The 27488-nt window shown below is 39.0% G+C and overlaps 1 protein-coding gene across 39 annotated transcripts in view; it reads right to left on the reverse strand.

Annotated features, from left to right (window-relative positions):
- DTNA (dystrobrevin alpha) overlaps positions 1-27488 on the reverse strand; it is a 387334-nt gene that overhangs the window by 59556 nt on the left and 300290 nt on the right. For all 39 annotated transcript variants that reach the window (XM_082416073.1, XM_082416058.1, XM_082416049.1 and 36 more), the window contains 6 exons: positions 22073-22158; positions 15179-15333; positions 12308-12413; positions 9056-9222; positions 5668-5792; positions 1123-1206 (listed from right to left, as the gene is read on the reverse strand). In XM_082416073.1, the coding sequence (XP_082272199.1) occupies positions 1123-1206; positions 5668-5792; positions 9056-9222; positions 12308-12413; positions 15179-15333; positions 22073-22158 (723 nt within the window). The remainder of the gene's footprint in view (positions 1-1122; positions 1207-5667; positions 5793-9055; positions 9223-12307; positions 12414-15178; positions 15334-22072; positions 22159-27488) is intronic.

The raw sequence follows: 27488 nt of genomic DNA on the forward strand, positions 1-27488 counted from the left end.
GCTTCAACCATAGGATTTCACTGTGGATGTTATGCAGTTCAATTGCCTTCCCATTTCTATTTGCGACAGACTTGCTTAATTTATAGTGGGAAACACCGCATTCTGTTTATTCCGCTGATTACAATTATGGGGAACACCTTCATCTCAGGTTCCTGCTGATGGACAAATCCAGGAACTCGGAGAAAAAATCAGCAGTGTTCTGAGTCTCACTGTCTGCAAATCTTCACTAGAACGTACCAGGATATTACAGGGAAATTGGTACCTCAGCAACTCTTTGGGGGAAAGATTGATTATGTTTGTTTTTGAAACATGAGGCCATTTGTTTCCTACTGAAAGGCATTTGAAATCTTACATTCAATTACTCAGTCCAATTGTCCTTACCTTTGTTTCTGCCTTCCTGTGAGCCTTCTCCATGTATTCCTTAAAATAATTCTCTGGTGCTTTATTTGTGATATTTGATCAAATGACTTGGAGTACCTCTTGACCCCTGCCTATTCATTGTGCTAGTTTTAGGAGAAGTATCTGCTTCACCTGTTTGCTTACAGGGCAGTGGATCTTTGTGCAAAAAGATGAGACACGCATCCACCCTCTTTTCTTTAAAGTTCTTGTTCTTATCCATGAATTACTTATGTAGAAACTATATTTCCAAATTTGGTCTTGAGCCTCTAGCCTCAGGAACTCTAGAGTTCACTAAGAAGAAGATTCTTTTATATCTGGAGCTTTATATTATGAGATGTTTCAGAATGTCCATCGTAATTCCCCGTTGCATCTTGAAATTCCAATTCCCTGGCTTAAATGGGCCATTCCAAGTGCTATAAACGTGACTTTCTCAATGAGCCAGAATGCATGTGTGTCAGTAGTAAAACTTAAATATACCCTGCATTCTTACTGTGGATAGATTGTAAATGCAAGTTTCCAGAAGTGACATTCGTTCCCAAAGCCATCCTAGCCCTCTTCAAACGCATCCAAATGAATGAAATTAACAACTTGTGACAGATATTTACAAACTAGTTTCTAACAGTAATCTTCCACATTTGGCTTAAACGAGAATATTTTTCTTGCCACAAAATCAAGGCTCATTACCAAAGAGAAGGTTTATTTTATAATAGGGTTGGAACTTACCTCCTGGTAATAAAAGGACTTCCTGAGGAGGGGACAGAGTGGGAGAACATGCTGTCATTCATGCTGGTTACAGGTCTGGGTGGCCTAAAACGAAGTACAGTTAAATGGAAAATCGATGGAAAGTTAAAACAAATAAAAGTCACAAGTTGAAAACTATCCGATCTCTCAAGGAAAGGAGCTGGTAAGATCAGAGTTCTTATCTTACCCAGGATCAACACAGAATTTTATATTTTCCAATTCAATTCTTGAAGTGTTTTGGGAAGTTACATTTCCTTGAGAAGATAGAATGTCTGTTTAAGCATTGCGGGGAAGATCTCCAGAAACCACAGGAACGTTTATTCATGAGCTTTGAGCCTTGGTGTTTCATTGAGTCATATTCTCAGATAGAATGAGGATTTTGAGGCAGCCTACTAACGTCTAAAAAGAGAAGCTCAGAAAACTTGATGATAATCAGAATCTACATCCTCTTGGAAAGAGGAAGATTCCTGAGGCTTTGGAAACTTCCTGTGTTCCCCATGACGATGGCCCTCTTCCAGGATACCCGGGCCTGTAAGGACCCAGCTGCAAAATCGTATTATGCCTTCTTCGCTCTTTGCTCTAAGTGAAGACACAATTAAGCACCACAGGGATTTACTGACTTTCTGTTATCTGGATGATCTATATGATAGGACATATAGTGCAAGGCATCCCAAAAACTTCACTTTTTTTCTTATGATTAGAGAAGGAAAATAGGGTTCAATATTCCCCGGAATTGTCCACGACCTTAAACACCAACTGCATCATGTCTGTCCTCCACTGTCTCAATTTTCATTCCTATAACTGATGTCTTAGTTCAGGTAAAATGATAGAGCTAAGATCCCCATCTCATCTCCAAGCTGTTTTTAGTCTTATTTTAGGTTCACTGTAAGATGTTCCGTGGTACAATGAGGTGGAATTTAGAGTTCAGAAGATGGATGATGGGGCAGGGCAGCATTCTGAGTCAGGAAATTTTTGTTTCACTATAATTCTATATATGAGTTTGACAGTACAGAATTTTTTGAAGATGAAACATGAATACAGTAGCCTATAGAATCTATTTGTGTCAACTTGACTAAGAGCCAAAAGTTGTAAAGGTTTAATTTTTATCTTAGGAAACCAGAGTTAGTTTGGATTCTACAATGAAGAGATTCCATGAAAAAGGTAGACTTGTTTGTCCCAATGTATTTATGGGAATGGACATGATGCAAGGCAGGTTATAAAATGCCAGCACTACATGCAAAAATTCATTGACACTTTTGGTTCTCAGTACCTGATGCTAAACTGTGTTCGCAGATTTTTTAAAGACACATTCTTTGTTGGGTGAGGTCAAAATAGCAGGTTCAGTATTTAATCTACTCTGAACATATTAGCCGAAGTTCTGAAAACTAGCTTAGTGTTTTATATTACTTATCTAGGATGTGTGTGATACATGAGACTAGTTTAAAGCTAATTCTGCTTTGAGCAGGACACTTTCACTTTATAAGAAGGATGTTAATTTCAAACAAATGTGCTCTGTGAATTTTGAAAAGTTAGGTGTATCAGATTTTAAAACAGTAGGCAGAATGAAATATCTTCATTTTAACTTTGAAAAAAGTGGAAAGAAATCAACTTGACAACATTTCTGGTTTTCTTTTGTCTTTTTATTAATGTTCCCCTCTTGCTGTGTCTCTAGGAAATGAGAAAACAAGTGGATTTGGAATGCTTTTTAACTAGTCTGGTAAATTTACTCTATTGAACCTGGTCACCGCAAAGCCGAAATTGCAGTTCCTTAGTAAATGGCTTCACATTTAAAGTTCATCACGAAAATGTTGAACTTGGGACACAGAATGGCTAACCTTGGCACCAAAGAGCAGTTTTCCAAGGGACCTATTTCCTCCACAATCAAATGGCAAGTTACCTTATCTAATAAATAGGTCACATTGGGAATTTTAAACATATTTAGTCTTATGGAAAAGAAATAGCTCCAGAAGATAAAGTCGCAGAGGCCTAGTGCAAAGTTTTCTTTCTGGACAAGATGTTTGCAAAGGACATTTTTATAAAATTGGCATTCTTTTCATAAACTCAAAGTGCTCAGCTTAAAGGCAGAATTAGTTTTAAACTAGCCTCATATCTCTCACCTGTTTTGTGTCTCATAACCACTTGTAAGTCTTTATAAGCACACTAAAGACTATTGACTTACCAAGTATCTCTTTAGGCAGCAAAAAATTGAATAGAATAGAGACAGTTAATCATGGTAACATTTACAAGCAATATAAGAGCTAAGAACAAATGCCAAAACACCAAAATGCCACTACTTAAGTGGCTTTTATGTGCCTATGATAATTTAGAAGAGCTAAATGAACAGCATACTTTAAGATTAGAAGTCTTAGATATTCCCATCCAAAAAAAAAAAAAAAAAAGGAACATAAATATCTGTTCAGGGCAATAACATCAGAATAACAAATAGAAAAATGTCTAAAGCTAAAAAATAGTAAAAAATCTGTTCTAATAGAGATTGGCCACTCTGCATCCGGAATTTCTTGCGTGTTATTTCAACAATTAAATATTTTGTATAATTTGTCTTTTAAAACTGACATTCACCCTGGAAAAATATATTATCCGTGAGTACAGATCAGTGTTCTGATTCAAGGACTATTTTAAGAATCTGGTTAAACGTGCAACTTTTAGCAGAAACAGGCACATTTCATGTAGAATTTTAGGGGAATCCTGAAACTCTCCATGGAACCCAAATTGTGTGGCATGGTCTCACTTCCTTCTCATTTTTTTTTTTTTAATTTATTAATTTTTGGCTGTTTATTTGCTCCACAGCAGATGGGATCTTCCCGGACCAGGGCTCAAACCCATGTTCCCTGCATTGGCAGGCAGATGGATTCTTAACCACTGCGCCACCAGGGAAGTCCCTGGCCTTGCTTCTTAATTCTGTCTCCAAGTGGGAGGCCCCATCCTAACTCCGTTTTGCTGCAAAGCTCTTAGAGCCAGGCTGTTTACCCCCATCCTCTCCCTACCTTCCCCACACCCATCAGCTCAGATTGAACGCTGTTCTCTTGGGGGGGAACCCCTAAGGGGGCTGGTAGACAGTGACTCCGTGGCCAAGCTCAGAGAGCCCAGACCTACTCTCACTTACGTTTTGTTCATTCGCAAGCAACTAAGTGATCGTCCCTGGCTATGGGGAAGTAAGTCAAGACTTTAGGAGAACAGCTCGTATGAGCTCGCTTTCTGCAAATGATTGGTCCTTTGGGACACTTCCCAGATTTCTTTACCCCTGGTTTACTTTGAGGCTTATTTTGGGGAGCAGAATTTCCAAAAATAAGTCAACCACATTCTACAGAATCAGTTTACATTTGTTTGTGGATGCTTCCAGACTTGTGTGGATTGCTGGGGGCAATGAACCCTCAGCGCACACCCAGAGTAAACCAAACAAAGCCCTGTGGGATTTATACAAAGTCCACAGACATGCAGCAGCACAGTGGTTTGATGGGATCTGTTTATGTCCATTAGGGGAAAGAGTGGTTGCTTTCCTAAGGCTCTGAGATGCACCACAGTGCCTCTAATGGGTTATGTTCTCATCCCCCTGAAGCGTGAACCTTGCCTTGGTGGATTCCTAACACCCATGTGCCCCAACAGCCCACCTCTCGAGGTCAACAGGCAAACACAGGCCCTGCAGTGCAGGTGGTCGTGCTGAAGTGCGCACAATGAAAGGCAGTTCAGAAGGAGGGGAAAAGCCTGTTCTAGAGGCTTCCTGAGGCACTTGTGACTACGTAACTCCTAACTGTGCCCCAAAGTAGGTAATGAACTTCTTTCTTCTTCTGAGCCCAAGATAACACCAAGGAAGAAATACTTTCTTCTACCTAAGCCTCCTCTGTTTTCTGAGCCACCCAGGCTTGAGAGAGGTCCCCCGACATGAGGCTTTTGGGAGGTGGAAGGGGTGGGTGGTAGCACCGTTCCTTGTCCCAATTCCCTTTGCCCCCCAAACTCACACATACTTTGGATGAATTTCCCCTTCAATATCCCCTCTTCAACCCTCCCTTGCACAGGCCATGATTCTTCTAATGTAACTTGGGATAAAACAACAACAACAGCAATGATTTCTAGGTTTGCTGGCATCTTTAAGATGACTGCTGTGCAGAGAAAGGAAACAGAGGGCTTCTCTATTTGGGACTCAAAGCACACATGACGTTAAGGTACGGTGTGCTTTAAAATTTCCTGACCACGGTAATTCCGTTGATTATTAACGTCCAATTGTGCGAACTCCAATAACATCCTTATTTTGCAATTATAAAATTTTTGAATATTTTCCACTTCAAGGTAAATTATATAGTGTGGCATACTTGTACATCTGGGCAGAAGTACTGTATACCTCTCCACGAAAAAAATTATAATAATACGACTTTCACTCTTTTTTTTTAAGACAATAAAATTTAAAACCTGGTCCCTGACAACTAATAGGAAATTAATTGTCTTTGTATGGATCTGCACATGCAGCAGTGAAGAAAGCTGTCTCTCATTCTGGAGGGTAGAGATACTCACACGATGTGGGCCAAGTTGAGTGGTTTCTCAGGCTGGTCAGGGAACATGGGGTGCAAAGGTTCACGGCTGGAAGCACAGCTCAGAGACTTGCTTAACGCGTTGGTGAGCTTCTTAGCGGGTGATTTCTGGAAGGAAGAAGAAAGGTTCAAGTGATAACAATCAACATTTATGTAACATTTCATCTGATGATTTGCTTTCATAGTAGATATCCATTCATTCATTCAGGAAATCTTCTTTGATAATCTACTCTAAGTCAAGGATTTTGCTCATTGCTGGGACCAGAATGCTTGGAATTAGCCATCAGGGTAACTGCCTCGGGCTGCACAGTGTCAGCAAATGCTGTGATAAATGGAAGCAGTCATTGTGCTCAGGACGTCTGAGTTGGGACTTTATGAACAGCAGGGGTCCTTCTGACAAAACTCAGGAGACTGGAAGGTAATTCCAGACGGAGGAAGACAGGAGACCCTGTTCTGGAGAGGAAAGCAGGAGGGAGACCACTGAAGTCTTATATGCCGCATCCAAGACTGTGGTCTTTATCTCAAATGCAGAGGGAGACAATGAACAGGTTAGATCTCAGAGGTGACCTGATTCTAGAAGGATTGCTTCTCTTTAAGAACAGAAAAAGGTTTGAGAGGGGATGGGAATGGAAGTAAGGAGATGGGTAGGAGGTTTTGCGGGAATCCAGGGACAAGATGTTTCAGGAGTGGCTGGATACATCCGGTTAGAAGGAAAAGTGGAACTTCAATCTGAGTCTGTAGAATTTAAAGTTTATGTTCTTTCCAGAGCATCATGCTACCTCTTTTTCATTTGGACCAGTGGAATGTTTATTTTAAAATTTCACAGCCAAGATTATCAAAAATAGTCTACCACATATAATAAATCTTTACCCCAATTTTTCCTTTCTGTGAGAAGCGATTTATCATTTTGTCACTTTCTTTGACACATAGAGTCCATAACTGGCAATATAACGAAGTGACTTTTGTCCTCTTTTTTTTTTTTTTTTTAATTATCCTTGAATCCTACATCCTACCAGTTCCTCCTTAGCTCTTGAACTATCTAGATGCCTGATCTCCCTTTCACTTTTTTTTTTAATAAATTTATTTATTTATTTATTTATGGCTGTGCTGGGTCTTCGTTTCTGTGCGAGGGCTTTCTCCAGTTGCGGCGAGCGGGGGTCACTCTTCATCGCGGTGCACGGGCCTCTCACTATCGCGGCCTCTCTCATTGCGGAGCACGGGCTCCAGACGCGCAGGCTCAGTAGTTGTGGCTCACGGGCCCAGTTGCTCCGTGGCATGTGGAATCTTCCCAGACCGGGGCTCGAACCCGTGTCCCCTGCATTGGCAGGCAGATTTTCAACCACTGCGCCACCAGGGAAGACCCTGTCCTCATTTTAAAAAGCTAAGCGATGGGGACATTGTCCAAGAAGTCCCTCTTTGGCTTTTGCTAGGAGGTGTAATTCTTAGCACACTTAAAACAGCAGTAACAACGGCTCTTCACCCCATAAACATTGGGGCTCCTTTGTCCTCATGAGAATTCTGATCCTGCTCTGTAAAGACATTGTCCTGCCATATAATTGCAGAGTTCACAACCCCTAAGAAAAGGCTCCTTATCTGACTTCAGCATTTACATAAAACAACAATTACAAACAATCAGTCTACAATCACCAACCCTCTAGGACTTGGAATAGAACATATTTGAAAATTGCTAATATGCTGACAATAAGAAAATAGAAAGTATTTCCTCCAGCGTTCTATACTAAATGGTATTTCATGATCTGTGCTAGTATATCTATTCTCAGCATGTGATATAGCCAGTAGTGATGGGTGGCATTTGAACTGGCATCAAGCCCTCAGTATACAATGCCTTAGTGAAGAACTCTTACTTGAACTCAGAATCTGACATGTGCTAAACAATTAATATATTTGCACTGAATATCAGTTCCCAATAATAATTCCTACAAAGAACATCCTGATTTAAAATGTATATTCTCACTACTCAGCCATAAAGAAGAATGAAATAATGCCATTTGCAGTAACATGGATGGACCTGGGGATTATCATACTAAGTGAAGTAAGTCAGACAGAGAAAGACAAATATCATATGATATCAATTCTATGTGGAATCTAAAAAAATGATGCAAATGAACTTATTTACAAAACAGAAACACACTCACAGGCATAGAAAATAAACTATGTTTACCAAAGGGGAAAGGAGGGCAGGGAGGGATAAATTAGGAATTTGGGATTAACATATACACACTGCTATATATAAAATAGATAAACAACAAAGACCTACTGTATAGCACAGGGAACTATACTCAATATTTTGTAATAACCTATATGGGAAAGAATCTGAAAGAGAATATATATATTATATGTATTATACATATATGTATAACTGAATCACTTTGCTGTATACCTGAAACTAACACAACATTGTAAATAAACTATACTTCAATTAAAATGCATATCTGAAGACCTTTTTAAAAATAAAATGAGTTATTCTTTAAGTAAAGACTATAGGTTGATTTGAGACACATTAAAATATAGAAAAAATGCTTTAAAAGAGTCTGCATTTTCTTGTGATAGAACTATTCCAAGAGGAGTTGGCAGGGCTGATGGCACACTCCACGAAAAATAATCTGTACATAGAGCAATACTTTCACAGAAGCACCAGAACAACATCACTGGATCTGGTCTTTGAGTTTAACTGAGACAGAGGTCAGCAAACTGTAAACCACCTGAACAGCAAGCTCACGGAGTCAAATTCCTCCCACAGACTCAGTGCCACGTGCTCCTGAGAACACTTTCATCACATGGACAGGTCACCTTTAGCAGGTTAGTATCACAGGTCACCTCCAGCAAGTTAGTCACTTGCACTACTCATGAAAAGATGATTTTCTAAAATCTCCCCCTCCTCTAAAAAAGTATAATGAAACAGCACCCTTAAACCCACACGCTCACAGGTCTTTCCTTCATGTTCCAGTCATGCACTTAAGACAACTCCAGAATCTAACTAACAATATTTTTTAGGCAATTCCCACAAACCACCCCCAAACTCGAAAAGAACCTTAACTTACTGTGAAAATGAGATTATGTTCCAGAAGGTGCTTGCTGTTTGGTTGTTACCAAAATCTATACTGAATTAGCTATATTCCAAGAAGTAATATCATTTGAGTCTTCCTATATTTTAAGCCTTAGGAAGCTACACTGGGTTCAGACACAGTAAGTAAGAGGTCCCAGTAAGATGGGGAGTGGGAGGGGAAGGAGGGAATGCGAGAGGAGAAGGTAAGTGTGTCGCTTGATTCAGTCACCATGCTTGCCGTTCCCTTGCATTCTGGACAACACTCACACATCCAACTGTAAGTATTGCCTGGACCTTGCCTTACCCAGGACGTGTACTCTTTCATTTGGTGCTGGTTGCTATGGGAACCACCGGCATGTCCCCTCCAGAAGCAGTCCTGACAGAGCTGGTAATTGTGACACTGTTGGCATCGGTAGCGAAATCCCATCATACTCTCACTGTGGCAGTACGAACACTCAACTGGATGGAAGACTGAGGGGCAAGTTAATGAAGAAAAAAACAAGAAAACAGAAGTATGAACCAGAAGAAGGAAAAATACAGTCCAACAAGAATTGCATTTTTCTGCTGTGCGCCATTATTTCCGATGATAGTCAGTTTTCACCGAGAGGAGCATTTAGTTTATTCCTAGACTCTCACTACCCTTTTCCAGCATGTGTGTGGAGGTGGGAGAAACGGAAGGGGATGGAGGATAGGGGTTCTTTTAACGGCAAATCTCTGTAACTCCATTTGCTCTTCTTACTCCCGTCCCTTATACTACAAGACTATAAATTACCCAAACTGGCTCGCCTTTCCCCCAAATGCTCTCTGTCTCCAGGAGATCAGCACAGCTCACAGAAGACTCAGAAGCACAATGGATGAACACAGCTGATTGTCCAGTGGGTTGAGAGCAAATATGAGAGAAATGGAAAATGAGAGGAAGAAGAAAGAAAGGCAAATGGAAGAAGAGTAGAAAAACTGGATGGGAGAATTGAGTTACTTTTTAAAAAAATGGAGTAGCCAATGGGCTTATTTAATGAGTGACACTGCTTTCGTTTAACAGATTTTTTTTTTAAATTTCCCGAGAGGCAGACGGATAGGGCCCAAAGAGATGAGTAAGTTGTCTGAATACAGTTCTAAGTCAGATAGTTCAAGAGACACAACTTTCTTTGGCAGAAAATTTGAATTATAAAGCAGGCAAGGTAAAATATTTGAGATGTGAATCCAAGTAACTGCATGTTATGAGCTAAAGATATCAACAACAATAAGAACAATTCGTGCTTTTGGTAAACTTATACTCTGGCTAACCAGCCAGGGAAAATAATGCAAATAAAATTCAAAAAGAGTCATGTACCAAAATGTTCAGTGCAGTTCTATTTACAATAGCCAGGACATGGAAGCAACCTAAGTGTCCATCATCGGATGAATGGATAAAGAAGATGTGGCACATATATACAATGAAATATTACTCAGCCATAAAAAGAAATGAAATGGAGTTATTTGTAGTGAGGTGGATGGAGTTAGAGTCTGTCATGCAGAGTGAAGTAAGTCAGAAAGAGAAAAACAAATACAGTATGCTAACACATATATATGGAATCTAAGGGAAAAAAAAAAAAAGGTCATGAAGAGCCTAGTGGTAAGACGGGAATAAAGACACAGACCTACTAGAGAATGGACTTGAGGATATGCGAAGGGGGAAGGGTAAGCTGTGACAAAGTGAGAGAGTGGCATGGACGTATATACACTACCAAACGTAAAATAGATAGCTACTGGGAAGCAGCTGCATAGCACAGGGAGATCAGCTCTGTGCTCTGTGACCACCCAGAGGGGTGGGATGGGGAGGGTGGGAGGCAGGGAGATGCAAGAGGGAAGAGATATGGGAATATGTGTGTATGTGTGGCTGATTCACTTTGTTATAAAGCAGAAACTAACACACCATTGTAAAGCAATTATACTCCAATAAAGATGTTAAAAAAAAAAAGTGAACCATAATGCAAAAATAAATAAATAAATAAATAAATAAAGATGAAAAGTAAATTGTAAAAACAAAGACATAACCAGTTTTGAACACATTGTCTTCTGAACCAGCATCATATCCCCTTTTTCTGGCTCTTGGGAAAGGCTGAAGTGAGACTTGAATCTAGGGACAACTGTTCTGGGACAGGGCCTAAGGAACTCATTTCCTGCAACAGGAAATGCTGAGAGAGAAGGCATGAAACGACAACTTTATAATTGGAAAATGACTAGTTCTTAAACTGCAAAACAGTAATATGAACTCATCCTGCATGATCTGGACCTTGATTGCTCTTTGCTCTAGCAGATGAATAAGAAGCATAAAAAAAAAATCTACGATTGGTAGTGCTTACAGAGAAACTAGTAAGTTCATTCTTTAAATCTTCTCCATGAGCAGAACAGGATAGATTTATAACTTTAACTAAGGGAGATAATTAGGGCAGATGCCAAATGTTCTAAATGGGAATCTAAAATAAGCTAACTTTAACCCCAATGTATATTAAAGAGATGTGTAGAAGTTAAGATTCTAGTAAGAGATAGGAGATAAATTATTTTCTATTTAAGGCTAGAGAATTCCCAGAGTTAAATTAAACAGTAAATAAGAACATCTAAAGATCAGATGGAGGCACTGAATTGTTCCATGTTTAAATTTCTTTAAACCTTGTTCTGAACTGTATTTTATATTTAAGTTTGGATATGCCAAGAGTAATTACTTTTAACATAGAAATACTTGCTTTTATAAAAACAAAAGCACGTGACAAACGTTACATTACTCATTTCTTTTACATAACTACAACCATTGAAAGCTTACAATTTGGAGCATATGACTAAAGATTAGCAAGGTGCAACCATCCAATTTTTTTCTATCTCCTCCACCTATTCCTGATGGAGTGCCTAGGAAGAAATAGTCAATGCCAGGTATTCCAAGAGTAGAAGTTCATACCTAAAACAAATACTAGAAAATGTCACATTCCTTACTGAGGTTCTCTTTCCATTACAGTAAGTTTTTAAGCCACAGCGGATTTGTAACTGAGAGGTAGACTGTGAGATTTAATAAATTTTTAGAACGGACAGTCCTAATTTTGCAGTGCACCTATAAGGCCTTACTGATGAGGGAGACAGGTTAGTTCTATTAAAATTCAGAACTACTAAATAGACCTCTCTAAAACAATGACCTTGGCTTAATAACTATAGACTTGATGGCCTAATTTCGGTAATTAAAAAAATTGCCTTAGGAGTTTGGGATTAACATATACATATAGGTTATTTATATGTATATTAACATATACACATTCCCATATTTAAAATAGATAACCAACAAGGACCTACTATATACCACAGGGAATTATACTCAATATTTTGTAATAACCTATAAGGGAAAAGAATATATATTTTATTTTATATATATATATTCAGGTATATATATATATATATATATATATATATATATATATATATATACCTGAATCACTTTGCTGTACACATGAAACTAATGCAACATTGTAAATCAATTATACTTCAATTTAAAAAAAAGGCTAAAAAATTTGCCTCGGTAGGAACTACTCACCGTTTTCTACATTTGCCAGTCGATGCAGAAGGGGCAGCCAGACCAGGCACTGCGGGGGAGGATCTGACATGAGCGTGTCCAAGAAACCATTTAAGGTGACTTTTTTCTGCATCAAAAAACCCATAAAAATTTAGAACCAAGAATAATCTTAATTTACCTGCTTTGTAAATATCATTTGAGATAGAAGAAACAAGACATTCAATTAACCCCTAATACATAAAGAAACAGAGCTTGAAACTAGTTCTGAATTTAAAACATTAATTGCTTTTTATATTTAAGCCTACATAGGACTGGATTATCTCCACTGAGGCTGAGTCAATATTATCACAAGGAGGAAAACAATTCTGAGGGGATCATTTTCATACATGAGGGACAGTATGAAAATGATGAGGAAAGATGGAGAGTAGACATTCTCCATAAAATTTTACCCAATAGTACATCACGGCACACTCGACAATTCCCGTATCAGTCTTCTAAATTTGTAGAACAGCTTCCCTTTCAAAGCTCCTCAACTTCCATAAGGACTAAATATTTTGTGGTTAATGAGAATGGTTCTGCTATACAAGATTAGGAGTGAATCCTGTTCGGAGGGAGCTATCCTTCCCTGTTAGAAAAGAACACTCTAAATTAAAAAAAAATTCTCTTCTCTACTTTCTTTATGTATCTTTTCTTACAATTCAGTCGGCTTCTGTGTCATTATCCTGGGCTTTTCTGATGCAGAAAAGAAATGTATTTTATCTATAAGTTTCTTTCAAAATGAAAAAATAAGAAGTTATATTAATATATGATATTTTCATAGTATGAATGACAAAAAATTTACATGCAAAAATCACTATTTTATTTAAATTTTTGGATTAGAATATCAAGGTGGATGGGATAGTTTTATATTTTTAGATAAGAAATCAGCCCTGAAGAGCTACAGTGCCTTTTCAAGGCTTAAACCTTACACTTGTCCTTGTAATTCACAAAACAACTGTTTTGGTACCCTTCTATTAATGTTTTCTTATTGACAGATATTTACAGTTTTAGCTTTACCTCATAATACTAAATAAGCTTTTTATAGGGTTGTTATTAGCATTATTATTAAAAGATAAATCATATAAAGTGTAAGTAATGAGACAGTATTTTTTCAAAAGCTACTACAATTCATATGTCTAAAATAATACTGTGTTTCAAAACAATCATTTGGGGCGGCTTTGCAATGAAGCAATTAAAACAATTTTGGAATTTCATCATTCGAACTGCTGCTATAGCCAGTTTATGAAGCACAAAAATAAACTGGTCTTATTATTTTGATTAGTGTTGCCTCTTTTTGTACTTCACATGATTTTATCCATTTTGACCATTCATCATACTGGCTAAAAATCACTCCTGGAAGTCAAAAAAATGCTACTATGATTTCCACATATATAAATTTCTCATCATTGAGGGTATATAAAAGATTATATAATGGGCAGTCTCTAGGATATTTCAAAAGGAATTTTGAGCAATGCAACATCCTATATAGTTTTTTTTGAATATATAAATCCTATTAGATTAAAAAAGTCCTATTATTCTGGCTGACTTTTAATGAGAAATATTCGGAGGCATTAGTATATTTCCTGAGGATTCTACAATGCACTACCTAAAATCAACAAAGGTACAAACAAGTAAATCCAGGGGCAGAGAGAACAGTTTGGGGTTTAATGCAAGAGGCCAGGCAATCGAGGATGATGAGGAGAGATCTGAGAAAATTCTAGAAGGTGAAATCAGTAGGACTTGGTGACTGATGAGAAGTTCTGGGTGAAGAAGTTGTACAGAAGGAGGCTTAGGTGAATGGGTCCATTCTGAGGTCACCAACTCGAAAGGGAAAGGGAACTCCAAAGAGGAGTACGCTTTAGCTGGGGACAGAGGCCAGGTATCTAAGCCAGCCTGGGGGTGAGGGCGTGGGAAAGGTCAGACAGGTTTCCTGGGTGAGACCCCATCCTCCCCCTCCCCCCCCAACCCCCCAGGGGGAGTAGAGTTTGATACTTAAAGTATCAAGCCATCCCTTCTCTTATTGAGTGTATGGATACATTTATAATTCTATATAAACCCATGCCCTACAGGGATGCCCGAGGCACCACCTTTGACCTCTTAGATCACCAAGTAAACAGACAGATAGATAGACAGATGAGGTTTACTAGCTGGAGGTAAATGCAGCTTTTCAGTGGCTGCTAAGCACTGATTTCTTATTTAAGGGATCCTTTTAGAGGACATACTTGGTTAGTTCGGATTCTTAAAAATTGTAAACAAATCTTCGGTTTATGGATGTCTAAATCTCCACTATGCTGTGCTGAAGAATAGTTCTAGACATGTAGATTTTCCACATGACTGGAGAGATATAAACACGGAGAGTCCCCCAAAACTAAGCAGCTTCCCTTGGCTGATTTTTACCACCCCCAGTTAAAACATGTTGCTCTGAGCCCCAATTTAGTGGAAGATTTAGGGCCTCCCAGATAGCATGGGGCATGTGCTGTGATTCCTTTCTTGTCTCCTTTGCTAAACATTGGTGAAGCTCGGTGCTGGGTCAGACTCGTGTTTCATGTGAGGCTGAGTAACAATTCAGCCCTTTTGATAGTGTGGTGGTAATAATGTTTCCGAGGGTATAGCGTTGTTGTAGGGATTAAATTAGACAATGCAAATTAAGAATTTAGCATGATGCCTGGCTCATGGTCAGGAAACACCACCTATTATTATTATCCAAATGTGCTGAGTTCAGTTACTGACTCAGAGGTCATTTCTCAGAAGCTGGAAGATACGCTACAAGTTACCATGAAGAAGTAGTGACTTGGAGTGACACACAGGAAAGCAGCCACCGAGAGATACTTCCTTAAACAAGTTTTCTCCTACCTGTTGAGAGAAACAGGATCTAGCTGACTGTTCTGTGTAACCAAATGAAGGCCCTTCAAACACTGCTGTGGGTAGTTTGAGAACTTCCCGCAGGAACTGATCGTATCGTCCATAAACCATCACCCCACTGGAGTCAGAAATCATTGAGAAAATATCTGATGGATGGAAAAGGAAAGATCTTTATTCATCACATAAAGATTCCCCACTGTTTTAGTTCAACGTATCTACTGCAAATAACAAAAAATGTGGCAGAAACTAAATATATAATTTATTATGAAAGAATAATATGAAAGCTAGTTTTTATGCTGAGATATTCCTGGCATGGTGTTTTCTCTGGTGTCTTTCTGTAGATGATTCTGGCATACAGCATTAACTAGTAACTTGGATAAAATTAGCATATTTTGATAAGACAGAGAACATCACATTTTTAGTTTGAGGTCAATTATCAACTCATATATAACTCAACGGGAGGAATTTTTGTACATGTGAGAAATATGCTGACTTCTTTTGAAATACACAATGAAAATATTATGACAATGTTAGGGTGTGTGTGTATCTAGCAAGCTAGCTATTTACCCGTCTATATTGTCACTAAAACGTTTGGATTTTGGTTTAAGATATTGAAAAATGAAAGACATAATGGGGATAAGGATGCAATGAAAACACTTGACTAACTTCCCACAGAAGCAGAAAACTTCCTATAAATCATAGTGTTCTGGGTGGAAGGCAATTGAGTTATGGGGAAGGGTCTTTTGCCTCATGCAGTCAAGAGGAAGCCTGGCCTTGCCGACGATCAGTGAGGTAAAGTCAGGGTTCCAGATTATTCTCAGCAGAGCCACTGGCTTCACTGAACCTCTTTTCTTCAGTTTCTGCCACTGTGGGCACTTAATGAATATTACTGGCATAATTTCCCAAGGTACTCTATAATTCCTCTGTGGAGATCACTATTGGAAGGAAAGGGTTGGCTATTATATGGTTTGTCACCATGCTAGATTGTAACTAGGCTAGCACAGCTGCTGGGATAAACTGTTGTAAAGTCAATATGCTACCTCTACTCATTTTGGACTTAATTTTTCAAGGTCAAAATGTAATCTGGGGACATTGTTTTACACTGCAGCCAGATGTTAAGCATATTATAGGCTTTTATTGGATTTTGTTTTGAGGATGTGAATTGGCTCTCATTTTCTTTAAATAGTCCACTTACAAAGGGTTTCTATTGTGTTTAAAATAGTTAATCAATTATGAAGCTACAGAAATTCTACATGAGCAACGAAAATTAAAGTTGTTCTCATTCACTTTCACAATATTGTTTACTTAGTGAATTTCATCTCTCGTGTTTCATTATAACTAGTCAAAAAAAGAAGTTGCCAACAGCAAAAAAACAACCAAAAAGCAAAAAACAAAACTCTTGTATAATTCCAAATATAGAAACTCAAGAATTCCAATCAAAAGGAGGAAGAAGACACCTTGAAGAAGTAAGTGTACTTTCTCATTAAAGCTGCCACGTTGTTTGTTCGGCAGCCAGGCGGTTAACTATAATTTGGTCATCCTGATGAACTTTTAGATTTGGATTTTCTAGGCCAGGGCACATTTTAAAAAGTAGCTTAGGCTTTTCAAATCTCCCACTGAAATAATTTAAACAACATCTCTAACTAGAGTACAAGCAGAAGGGGTACCAACAGTGACCTTTCACAAACTTGAAGCTAATATTAAATTCATTTGTACAGATAAAGTACAATAAGCAATAGCCAAACTAGGGCTAAGTCCCTGGGATTAAAGGCAAGTACCTGTTCATGGCCACTCAGGTTTTTAAAAAGAAATGAGGGGACTCTGAGGAAGCTCTCAACATGGTATGTGTTTGTACCTTAATTTTGGGCCCTCTGTTTTTTTAATATATATATATATATATATATATATATATATATATACACATATATATGTCATATGCTTATAACATGAAATATATGTGTATCTATATAATATAGAGGGCTGTTTCAAGGATTAAGCTAGTTACTAGCTGTAAAGCACACAGATGCACGCTTGGCACCTAGGATATGGTACAGAAATGTTATCTGTTTTTATTATTAATTTTATATCACACTTTTCTGCCATTTACCTTGTATGTTTAGACTTTGCCTCCCCGATAGGACTGTTCTATAAGGTTCCAAATCATAGCCTAAATTACCTTTGTGTTTCCTGCAGCACCTTACAATGATACTTCAGAAGAACTTACATTCATTGATTTATTAAGCTAAAATTAACTTGGCACCTAATAAACATGAAATTGCGCTAAGCCATGGTTATACAGAAAAATCAGGACATAGTTCTTGCCCTCTGGGAGGTCCCAGTCTATTGGGGGTGACAGAGATGTGCTTGCATCCTGGAAGACACGACATCATGTACGGTGACAAGGTGGTGTGAGTACAGGAGCAGTAGGGTGTACAGGGTGCAGCAGGAGCTCAGAGAGAGGGTTCCTAGAGGGAGGAGTGAGTCAGGGAAGATTTCCTTACAAAAGGGACTTCTAGGCCAAGTATAAAGAACAATCAGTAATGAAGGAGGTACTGAAGAATTAAAGGCAGGCCAGCAAGTTAGAAATATTACCCCGGAGGTAAGCTTGGAGGTCGAACAACCTGTTCAGTAATAGAAACTCAGGAAAAACAAGGTGTTTGCCATAAACAAGCCCTCCCCAGAAGCTTTAGAATAGCACCTGACTTTCCAGGCTTATTGCATTGGATTCAGAATTCCTTAAGATCCTTAACAGCCTATAATCAGACCAAAACCACTTTGACAGAAACAGAATGTATTATATTAGGTCCGTTTATGTATAGGTAGCTATGTCCCACGCCTGCAGGGAGCGCCCTCACACTCTCTGCTGCCTGGGGTGCCTGATGAACACCCTGCATACTGGTTCCTGGTGGACCTGAGCACTGGAAATTGGGATGCAACATGGGGGTTGCTGTCCCTTTTAATGCATTTAAAGCAGCTTTTAAAACTCAGCTTTAAAATTTCTGCTGTTTTCTACTTTTTTGCTTTTTAAAATTTCTAAATTATTTTCAGCTAACAATTCTTGCCCTGTGTTCTCCAACATGAAGGGGCTAGTTGGAATGAACTAAATCTCTTTCATTCCTATGCACAAAAATAGAAAAACTGCCCAACAAGCGCAGTTGGCATATTGGCTTAAAGTGAATTAGAATTTAAAGAAGGAAAATCCCAAGACATTCCATATCTTTTCATTTTATTTTTCTTATTATAAAAGCAATGCTTATTATAAAATCATTACTCCGCCTGTTTTATGATTAAATGTAAGCCAGCAAAAGAAGACTAAAGAAAACCCACAATTCCACTTACCAAGAGTCAACCATGGTAAATGGGAGTGTTTCCTTAATTTCTCTTTCTGATTTTTCATTGTTGATATATAGGAATGCCAGAGATTTCTGTGCATTAATTTTGTATCCTGCAACCTTACCAAATTCACTGATTAGTTCTAGTAGTTTTCTGGTGGCATCTTTAGGATTTTCTATGTATAGTATCATGTCATCTGCAAACAGTGACAGTTTTACTTCTTTTCAAATTTGTATTCCTTTTATTTCTTTTTCTTCTGATTGCCATGGCTAGGACTTCCAAAACTATGTTGACTAAGAGTTGCGAGAGTGGACATCCTTGTCTTGTTCCTGATCTTAGTGGTAATGCTTTCAGTTTTTCACCATTGAGTATGGAGCTTGCTGTGCAGGCGTAAGCTGGGACGAAGTGAGAGAGTGGCATGGACATATATACACTACCGAATGTAAAATACATAGCTAGTGAGAAGCAGCTGCATAGCACAGGGAGATCAGCTCGGTGCTTTGCGACCACCTAGACGGGTGGGATAGGGAGGGTGGGAAGGAGGCTCAAGAGGGAGGGGATATGGGGACACATGTATGCATATGGCTGATTCACTTTGTTGTACAGCAGAAACTAGCACAACATTGTAAAGCAATTATACTCCAATAAAGATCCATTAAAAAAAATGTCAAAAAAAAAAAAAAAAAGAGTCAACCATGGCTGTCTGTGGGTGGATTTGCCCATATTTGTTCATTCAGCCAATGAACATTGTTCATTCTGTTTGAACAATTCAATTTGTTCATTCAATCACTGAAATATTGGTGACTAAGGATACTCATTTCTGATTAACATTCTGGAGAGGTTCTTCCAACCAAACTGCTTTTAGCTGAATTGTTTTTGGCCAAATTGCTTTCAACTGACTTACCTGGAAACCATTAAAACTACCTTTCTGGGATTAACTATATAGTGACTCCTCATTCAGAGAACTGGGGCACGTTCAGGTCTGCTGCTCTGCCAGAAGGTACCATGAAATGTCGTGATCACACAGTCTGTTTCTCTACAGAATTTATGACTCTCTGAAGCTTATTTCTGCACACTGGAGAACAGCTTCTTTCCAATGGGACTCGTGCATTTGTGACTTCTTTCACTGAGCTGCAGAGGATTGACTTTGGCCACTGGAAAGCATGCATGCTTTGCTCATTGATCATGGGTATTTGGTGAATGATGGGATGGGGTGGGAAAACAGCACTGGAGCAGTTACACTGTTTGCTTTGAAATCCCAGACTTGCGGGAGAACTTTGAGGGATTTGACAAGTGGTAAAGATCTGCTCGAACACTTAGTTAAATCTTGAATTTTGTAACTGTGCTGATGTCGTTTGTTGCTTACCTAACAACCATTCCCTTCAGCTTTATTGGCCCCAAATTTCTTCCTGGCTATGGGAAAGTAGTGGCCCTTCTCAGCCCAGGAGGTGAGAATGGCTGGAAGACTCCCTGACCATCATTGGCATTCCTCTCCTGTCAGCAGTGGTTGATGTAGTAATTGGTCTGTGATGCCACCCTGGCCATGAGACGTAAGGGCTGGGGGGCCTCTGGAGTGGGTGTGACTCCTGAAATTGCTGTACCCCCTTTTACCTTAGGAGAAGGATAAAATCTGACACAGAGGAGAGCTGAGTAGAAAGATGGAAAGCACCTGGGTCCTTGATGGCATAGCATTAACCTGGTTCGCGAAAGGCTCTGAGGAGTTCTGAGCGCAGAAAACTGGTTTTCTCAGTTTTCCTCAAACTTATTTTATTAAGGGACCCTTTTCTCCAGGTACCTAACACTGAATAAGTATTTGAAAATGTTTCTTAAGACTTTGAAAAAAACCTTTACCTACTGTCCTCAGCATAAGTGGCCAATGGTGACATGAGGTCAGTAGGCAAGGCCCTCAGGAGTTTCTTCTTCTGCCCTGGTTCATTTTGCTAAACTTTCTCTTCCTAGCCTAACCCTGAAGGAAATGCCTTAGGGATTACTCTAAGTTATTTTTTTTTAAAGAACACTGTTTCTGCCACCTTCTAATTTAGCTGTTATCCTCAATCAAGTACTGAGGTAGATATTTTTAAAGTTTTACATCTTTCAGGCTAACTGAAGAGAGACTAAACTGGACCTTGTAGGGTCTGCTTGGGCTTCTCTGAAACTTGACTGCACTTGGCTGGTCCATGAAAGGAGGCTCCTGGGAGTGAGGGAAGATGTGTGGTTTTGTGGGGTTCCCCTTATCTACTGCTCCAATGACATAACTCTTCTTGGAACATGTCTGGGGAAATTCCAAAGGAATAAAGGTCCCCCCCACCCTGACCCCGGTATCTTTCTTTATTTTTCCTCTGTTGGTGCATCAAGAAGCAAGAGATTACATTCAGCAGCTGACAGGCAGCAGGTGACAAAAGAGCCTAAAGGCCGTGAGTCATGGAGGCCTGTAGCCAGCAGGGACCCTACAGGTACCTAACAAAATCCCCAAATTTAGGACGGAGAAAGAAGTTGAGGACTAAAGAAGCGAAGTGACTTCCACAGAATAATCAGCAAGTTAGTCACACAGCTGGGCCTGCAACCTGGGACTCCCAATTCCCATGACAGTGTTCTTTGTCATACGGCATTATAACTCAGACTCATAATATTTAGGGGAAGGGAGAGGGTTACATGGCAATTTTTCTTCAAAACAGCCACATATACAAGATTTTAAACTAGTGAGAAATGAAAATTCTTGCCTGCTATACACCCACTCTAGGCCTACTGAATCAGAAATTCTGGAAATGAGACCCAGAAATCCATTTTTTTTAAAAGCCCTCCATACATACTAAAATTTGAAAACCACTGGTGTACGGGGAAAAAGTCAGGGTTCAATTCCTGGTACCATCTGTGATTAACTCTCTATGTCTCAGCTTCATGCAAACAAATCAGAAAACTCTCACTGTTTTGTTGGTTAAAAAACTACCACATTTAGTGACAAAATGTACACAAAAGGCCCATAATCACTCAACACTCTAGCTATCATGTCTTTATTGGCATCAGTTAATTCTCAGTTTATAGTTTCTGTACATAATTCCTATGCCTACACCCTGGCAATGTCTACTTTGGAAACTTTGGAGTGCCCAGTGATTTGAACAGCATTGGTGGAGAAGAATGAGGAAATGTGCCAGGAACTTTGGCTTGAGATGATCGAGAAACGGAAGGTTGCCCAACACGGTCTTCATCTCCCTATGGTGATGAACTTATGCCTGTGAGGCAGTTCTACAGTACAATGAATGTGAAAGAATGTATATCTTACTTTAGTATCATGAACAGTGTAACTGGTGATCCTCAACAGGTTATAAAAAATAATAATCCATACGTAGAAGGAAAACATTCATTTCATTGACATTTATCTAATATGAAAACATTTCTACGACAAAATCCAAGGACAAATGAAGATGATATTTCAAACAACTCTCATAGAATGAGGAAAGTCACAAATGGTCAGGGGGACCTGGCAGGAATGGGGTAGAGGAAAACATGGTATACAGGAGGGATAAGCAAACAGAGATGCAGAGAATAACTTACATCTTAATTTGTCCATGATCTTCCCTCCACACAATGTGGCTAAAGCCATTTTGACAGCAAATACTGAAATTTTACCATGGCCTTCCCTGTTTAATGATGATAGAAAAAAAGAGATGTCATGTGAAGAACATCCAATAACACAGTTTGACATTTTCTGTTCTGTAGAAATCATAGGACAACAGAGCTGCATGCATTATGTGAACATATCCATTTTAAAAAAGGTTATGAATACAGTTCAGCACATGTTTCTGAAAAACTCTTCTATTCGGTGTTTCCTTTTTTCAAGAGATTGCAGAATCTTTAAGTTATTCTTTGTCTATGCCCCTTGCTCAAAGCATAGACTGGTAGCCAAAGAAATATGTGCTATTTACCTAGGGATGAAAATTACAGAACATTCTTTTCACTTTGGGTTTCATAAATAATTTTATGTATGATGATGCCACAGTTTCTATAATTTATTTAAACAAGGCTTCAGAAAAATCTTAAGTTGTGTGTGTCAGGTAATTCCTGAATTTTAAAAGGGTTAGGGTTAATATGGAGACTTTTTCATCACACTTTTTTTTTCAACAATCATTTCCTACCCACAAGCCAACTGTCCTTAAAAGTGATACATTTACTCTTCAAAGGGAGTTGGTATTTTAAAGGGGCAAAAGTAAGAGCTCTTTTGAATAGTTCTCCTACCTAAATGACATGAGAGTGGCCAAATCTTCGTTGATTCAAGAGGTATATCTAACTTATCCTTCACAAAATGTGATATAAAGGTCATTCTATAAGAAGTAGAATATTTCTGCTAAATGATTTTTCCAGCTGGAATAAACTGTTTATTATATCCTTGGAACAAGACAGCATATCATATTAGTAATTCATTTCTTTGGTGGTTGCTACTCTTAAGAATGATCAAAAGAGTTATTTAAAATAATAATGTAGCTGAAAGGTAAGTAGAGTCTGTATTGACAAGGGTTTAATATATAGAATAAGTAATTTATATGAATAAGATTCAGATATCTGACATATTAGAAGAATAAGACATAATAAATTATTGTGTCTTTGTTCCTTACTAGACTCCAGAGAGGAATCATTTGTTATTCATCTTCGTTGCTGTCATTCTTAGCATAGTACCTAGAAGGCAGCTAGCCAGAATGCAAAACTGACCCAGTCTTATATGCTAGTGACTCTCCTGTTTATATTTCTAAGGCTAAGCACCAGACTTACATAATTACATATTAGAAATCTTCACTTGGATATCCTGCATCAAACCAAGTATGTTCAAAGTAGAACTCATTATCTTTCAAAGCCCTCTCATAATACTCTGACCAACTTAACTACTAACCTGCTCTTCCTCCTACAGTCCCTCTTCGGGTTGTCAGAATCACCATGTACCTAGTTACCCAGAAATGAATTCTGGGCAAGGGGTCACCCTTGATTTTTTGCTCTTCCTTAATTCACTACCACCCAAATAAATGTTTAGATATACCCCCTTCACTGTATATTAAACCCACTTCCTTCTTTCCCTTCCGACTGCCATGGCTTCTATCAGCTCTGGCTTTAACACTGTAATAACTTTAAAAAAAAAAAATAAATGTATTTATTTTATTTTTGTCTGCATTGGGCCTTCGTTGCTGCGCGGGAGCTTTCTCTAGTTGCGGTGAGCGGGGGCTACTCTTCCTTGCGGTGTGCGGGCTTCTCATTGCGGTGGCTTCTCTTGTTGCAGAGCACGGGCTCCAGGTGTGCAGGCTTCAGTAGTTGTGGCTCGCGGGCTCCAGAGTGCAGGCTCAGCAGCTGTGGTGCACGGGCTCAGTTGCTCCGAGGCATGTGGGATCCTCCCGGACCAGGGCTCGAACCCGTGTCCCTTGCATTGGCAGGCAGACCCTTAACCAACGCACCACCAGGGAAGCCCTGTAATAACTTCTTAAATGATCTCTCTGCTTGCACACTCATATCACAGATCTGACCATGTTACACTCAGAGCCCTGTATTCGCGGTTCTGCATCTGTGGATTTAAGCAACCGTGGGTGGATATAGGGGTTGTCTGTAAGAGACATCCCCGGGTTTTGGTATCAGTAGGAGGTTCTGGAACCAAACCCCTGCAGATACCGAGGGATGATGGTACTTCATTATTTAAAACCCTGTTGCCTCCGTTTGCCCACGGGATATAGTTCTAACCTTATCTGTTTTCTCCAGGCTCATCTGCTACCATTTCTGTTGCACTCCACACCACAGTGTCCTATCAATGCCCTTCCCGCTATGCTCTGCTCAGGACTCTCCCACCCATTCATGGAGTCTCAGCTCAATCTCATCATTCACTCTGCTCGGAAAACAGTTCTTCCCCTGATGTGGAAGCAATCACTCTTCCCTTTACTTTTACCAATTATTTGGCATCTGTCACTCACCTATCACTGAATGACCTTGATTTGTTTATTTACATGTCTGCATGTATTTCGACTCCACACTGTGAGATCCTTGGGGGCAGAAATTATGTCCTCTCAATTAGTTGAATTCCCAGTGCCTCACACTTTGTCTCACACAGCGTTAGTGAACAATAAATTCCTTATATTAATTAATGACTATTAATCATTATAACAGGTGCCCTAGAATTTTGATTAAGTGGTTCACTAATTTTAGGGCAGGTAGCTGTAATAAAAATGCAATGATTTTGTAAAAACCACCTCATTCAAAATTATTCCATATCCCCTGCATTCCCAATTGCACGGATAACTGGAAGTATCAATAACTTTATTTTAGGAAGTAATTAGCTTCTCTTCCTAAGCTGAAACATGGTTCAAGTAATAACAGGAGAGTCTACAAAGTGTGGAAGAATAGGAGTAATATAGTGATAAAGTAATCTTCAAAATGCAGAGAAATTGAAGAGTATTATATGTGAGATCTCAAGAGCAAATGCAAGTTTCTTTCAATGAGTCAGAGAGAACAATTTTTTTTATTTTTATTTTTTATGCAGTTCACATTTTCAACATTTACTTTAGAGTAGTTCAAGATCTGTAAAACCCAGTGCTTTGAAATGGTCTGGGGTTAATTTCAGGATTAATTTCCATATTTTTTTTTCACATCTTTTTTTTTTTTATTGGAGCATAATTGCTTTACAATGTTGTGTCAGTTTCTGCTGTATAACAAAGTGAATCAGCTATATGTATACATATATCCCCATATCCCCTCTCTCTTGCATCTCCCTCCCACCCTTCCTATCCCATCCCTCTAGGTGGTCACAAAGCACCGAGCTGATCTCCCTGTGCTATGCAGCTGCTTCCCACTAGCTATCCATTTTACATTTGGTAGTGTATATATGTAAGTGTTACTCAGAGAGGACAATTTAACTCAAGAAAGAGGACAGACCACAGATGATGTTGGGACAGAGAGCTCTCCAGAGGATGAAATGATGATAGCTCACGGGTGAATTCTTAAACCTTAGCTTTTAATGCAGAAGGTCCTAGGGATATGAGCAGTCCTGTATTGTTGCTGGAAATGCAAGATTACTGCTATTAAACCCAAGAGTGGTTGTATCAGAGCTATTTTGCCAAATTGACATAATCAATCAAGATAAATCACCCAGTGGAGGGCGGCTCAATGAGAGTTTTGCAGGAACTGAAGGGTGAAATTAGGCCACTGGAATTTATTGGTATGTAAGCTACTATGTCAGATTGCAAATGTGACCCCTGTCACAAAGAAGGATTCAGGGGTATGCAGGAATGTACACCGTGGGAAGCACGCCAGTACCAGGTGAGTTCAGACCTTGCTCAGCCCTGGCACTGGATAAACCTTTAAGGAGTTGAATGAGTGAGTGGAGATGGTGGACTTGGCTATGGAGAACGGAGGCACCAAAGAGTTAAATACAATGGGATCTTTTTAAAGAACATTTTCAGTAGATATAACAGGATGAAGAAAAGGAGTGGAAAGAGAAAGATTTTCTAAAGGTCTTTGACAAGGTTCCACACCAAAGACCATTACTTAAACAAAGTCATCTTGGGATCAGTGTCCCTCTTTTGTTGTGAAAAAAGAATTGGCATTGACATCGGAAGCAAAAATTAGGGAGAAGTTGGTACATCCCGAATGGAGAACATAAGAGCTATTCTCATTAGGAATCTTCCTTAGTTGGGACAGTTTGACTCATGAACAGTCAGTGAAATCTCTTAAGTATCTAAGAAGTGAAAAGTCAAGCTCTTGAGGATGGATAACAGGAGGCTCCTAGGAGTCTTGGGCAAACGAGCAGGAAAGCGGCATATTGTTCCAAAGTGAGTTCTGTACATGCAATGCCTCTAGGAGTAAAGTGGTTAAATGCCACATATGGAATGTTGGCTGTTGGCCACAATTCAGGACGTAGACCCACCAGAGTGTGCTGAGGATGAAAAACGTAGATTGTCCCTAATGCTGCAGGGCAAATGGTGCTCCAAGAGGAGCACTAGAAAAAGTCTACACGCTTGTCTTGCTTTTATGAAAAGCTACGGCCACAGCACACCTTCAGTTTCACGTGTAGTTCAGATTGCCACCTCAAGAAACAACAGATGCCATATGATCTAGCAATCCCACTTCTGGACATATATCCAGAAAAACTCTAATTTGAAAAGATACATGCACCCCTATGTTCATAGCAGCACTATTCACAGCAGCCAAGACATGGAGTCAACATAAATGTCTGTCGACAGAGGAATGGGTAAAGAAGATACGGTACATAGATACAATGGAATATTACTCAGCTGCAAAAAAGAATGAAATAATGCCATTTGCAGCAACATGGATGGACCTAGAGATCATCATACTAAGTGAAGTAAGTCAGAAAGAGAAAGACAAATACCATATGACATCACTCTTATGTGGAACCTAAAAAAAATGATACAAAGGAACTTGTTTACAAAGCGGAAACAGACTCACAGACATAGAAAAGAAACTTAGGGTTACCAAAGGGGAAAGGAGGTGGGGGAGGGGTACATTAGGAGTTTGAGATTAGCAGATACAAACTACTATATATAAAATAGATAAACAACAAGGACCTACTCTATAGCATAGGGAACTATATTCAGTATCTTGTAATAAAACATATGGAAAAGAATGTGAAAAAGAAATATATATATAAAACTGAATCACTTTGCTGTACACCAGAAACTAACACAACATTGTAAATCAACTATACTTCAATAAAAAAAAATTAAAAAAAAAAGAAAGCGGCAACAGAGCCAAATGTGTTTGAGAGTACTGTCTACAGTGTACAGTGTATACTGGATACAGCATACAGTGTAGCCATTAGAATCATTGACTTTTAGGGCCAGAGTGGGCCTCAGAATCAGTGACCAATGACATGACCACATAAGCTTTTATTTGTGAATGAAAGCTGTTAGTGTAAAAGGTACAGTAAAAGCTTTAAAAATAAGTTTACTACCAGCCTATCATTTTAATTAAAAGAATAATT

The sequence above is a fragment of the Balaenoptera physalus genome (genome assembly GCF_965194825.1).
Source record: "Balaenoptera physalus genome assembly, chromosome: 12".
Taxonomy (NCBI): Eukaryota; Metazoa; Chordata; class Mammalia; order Artiodactyla; family Balaenopteridae; genus Balaenoptera; species Balaenoptera physalus.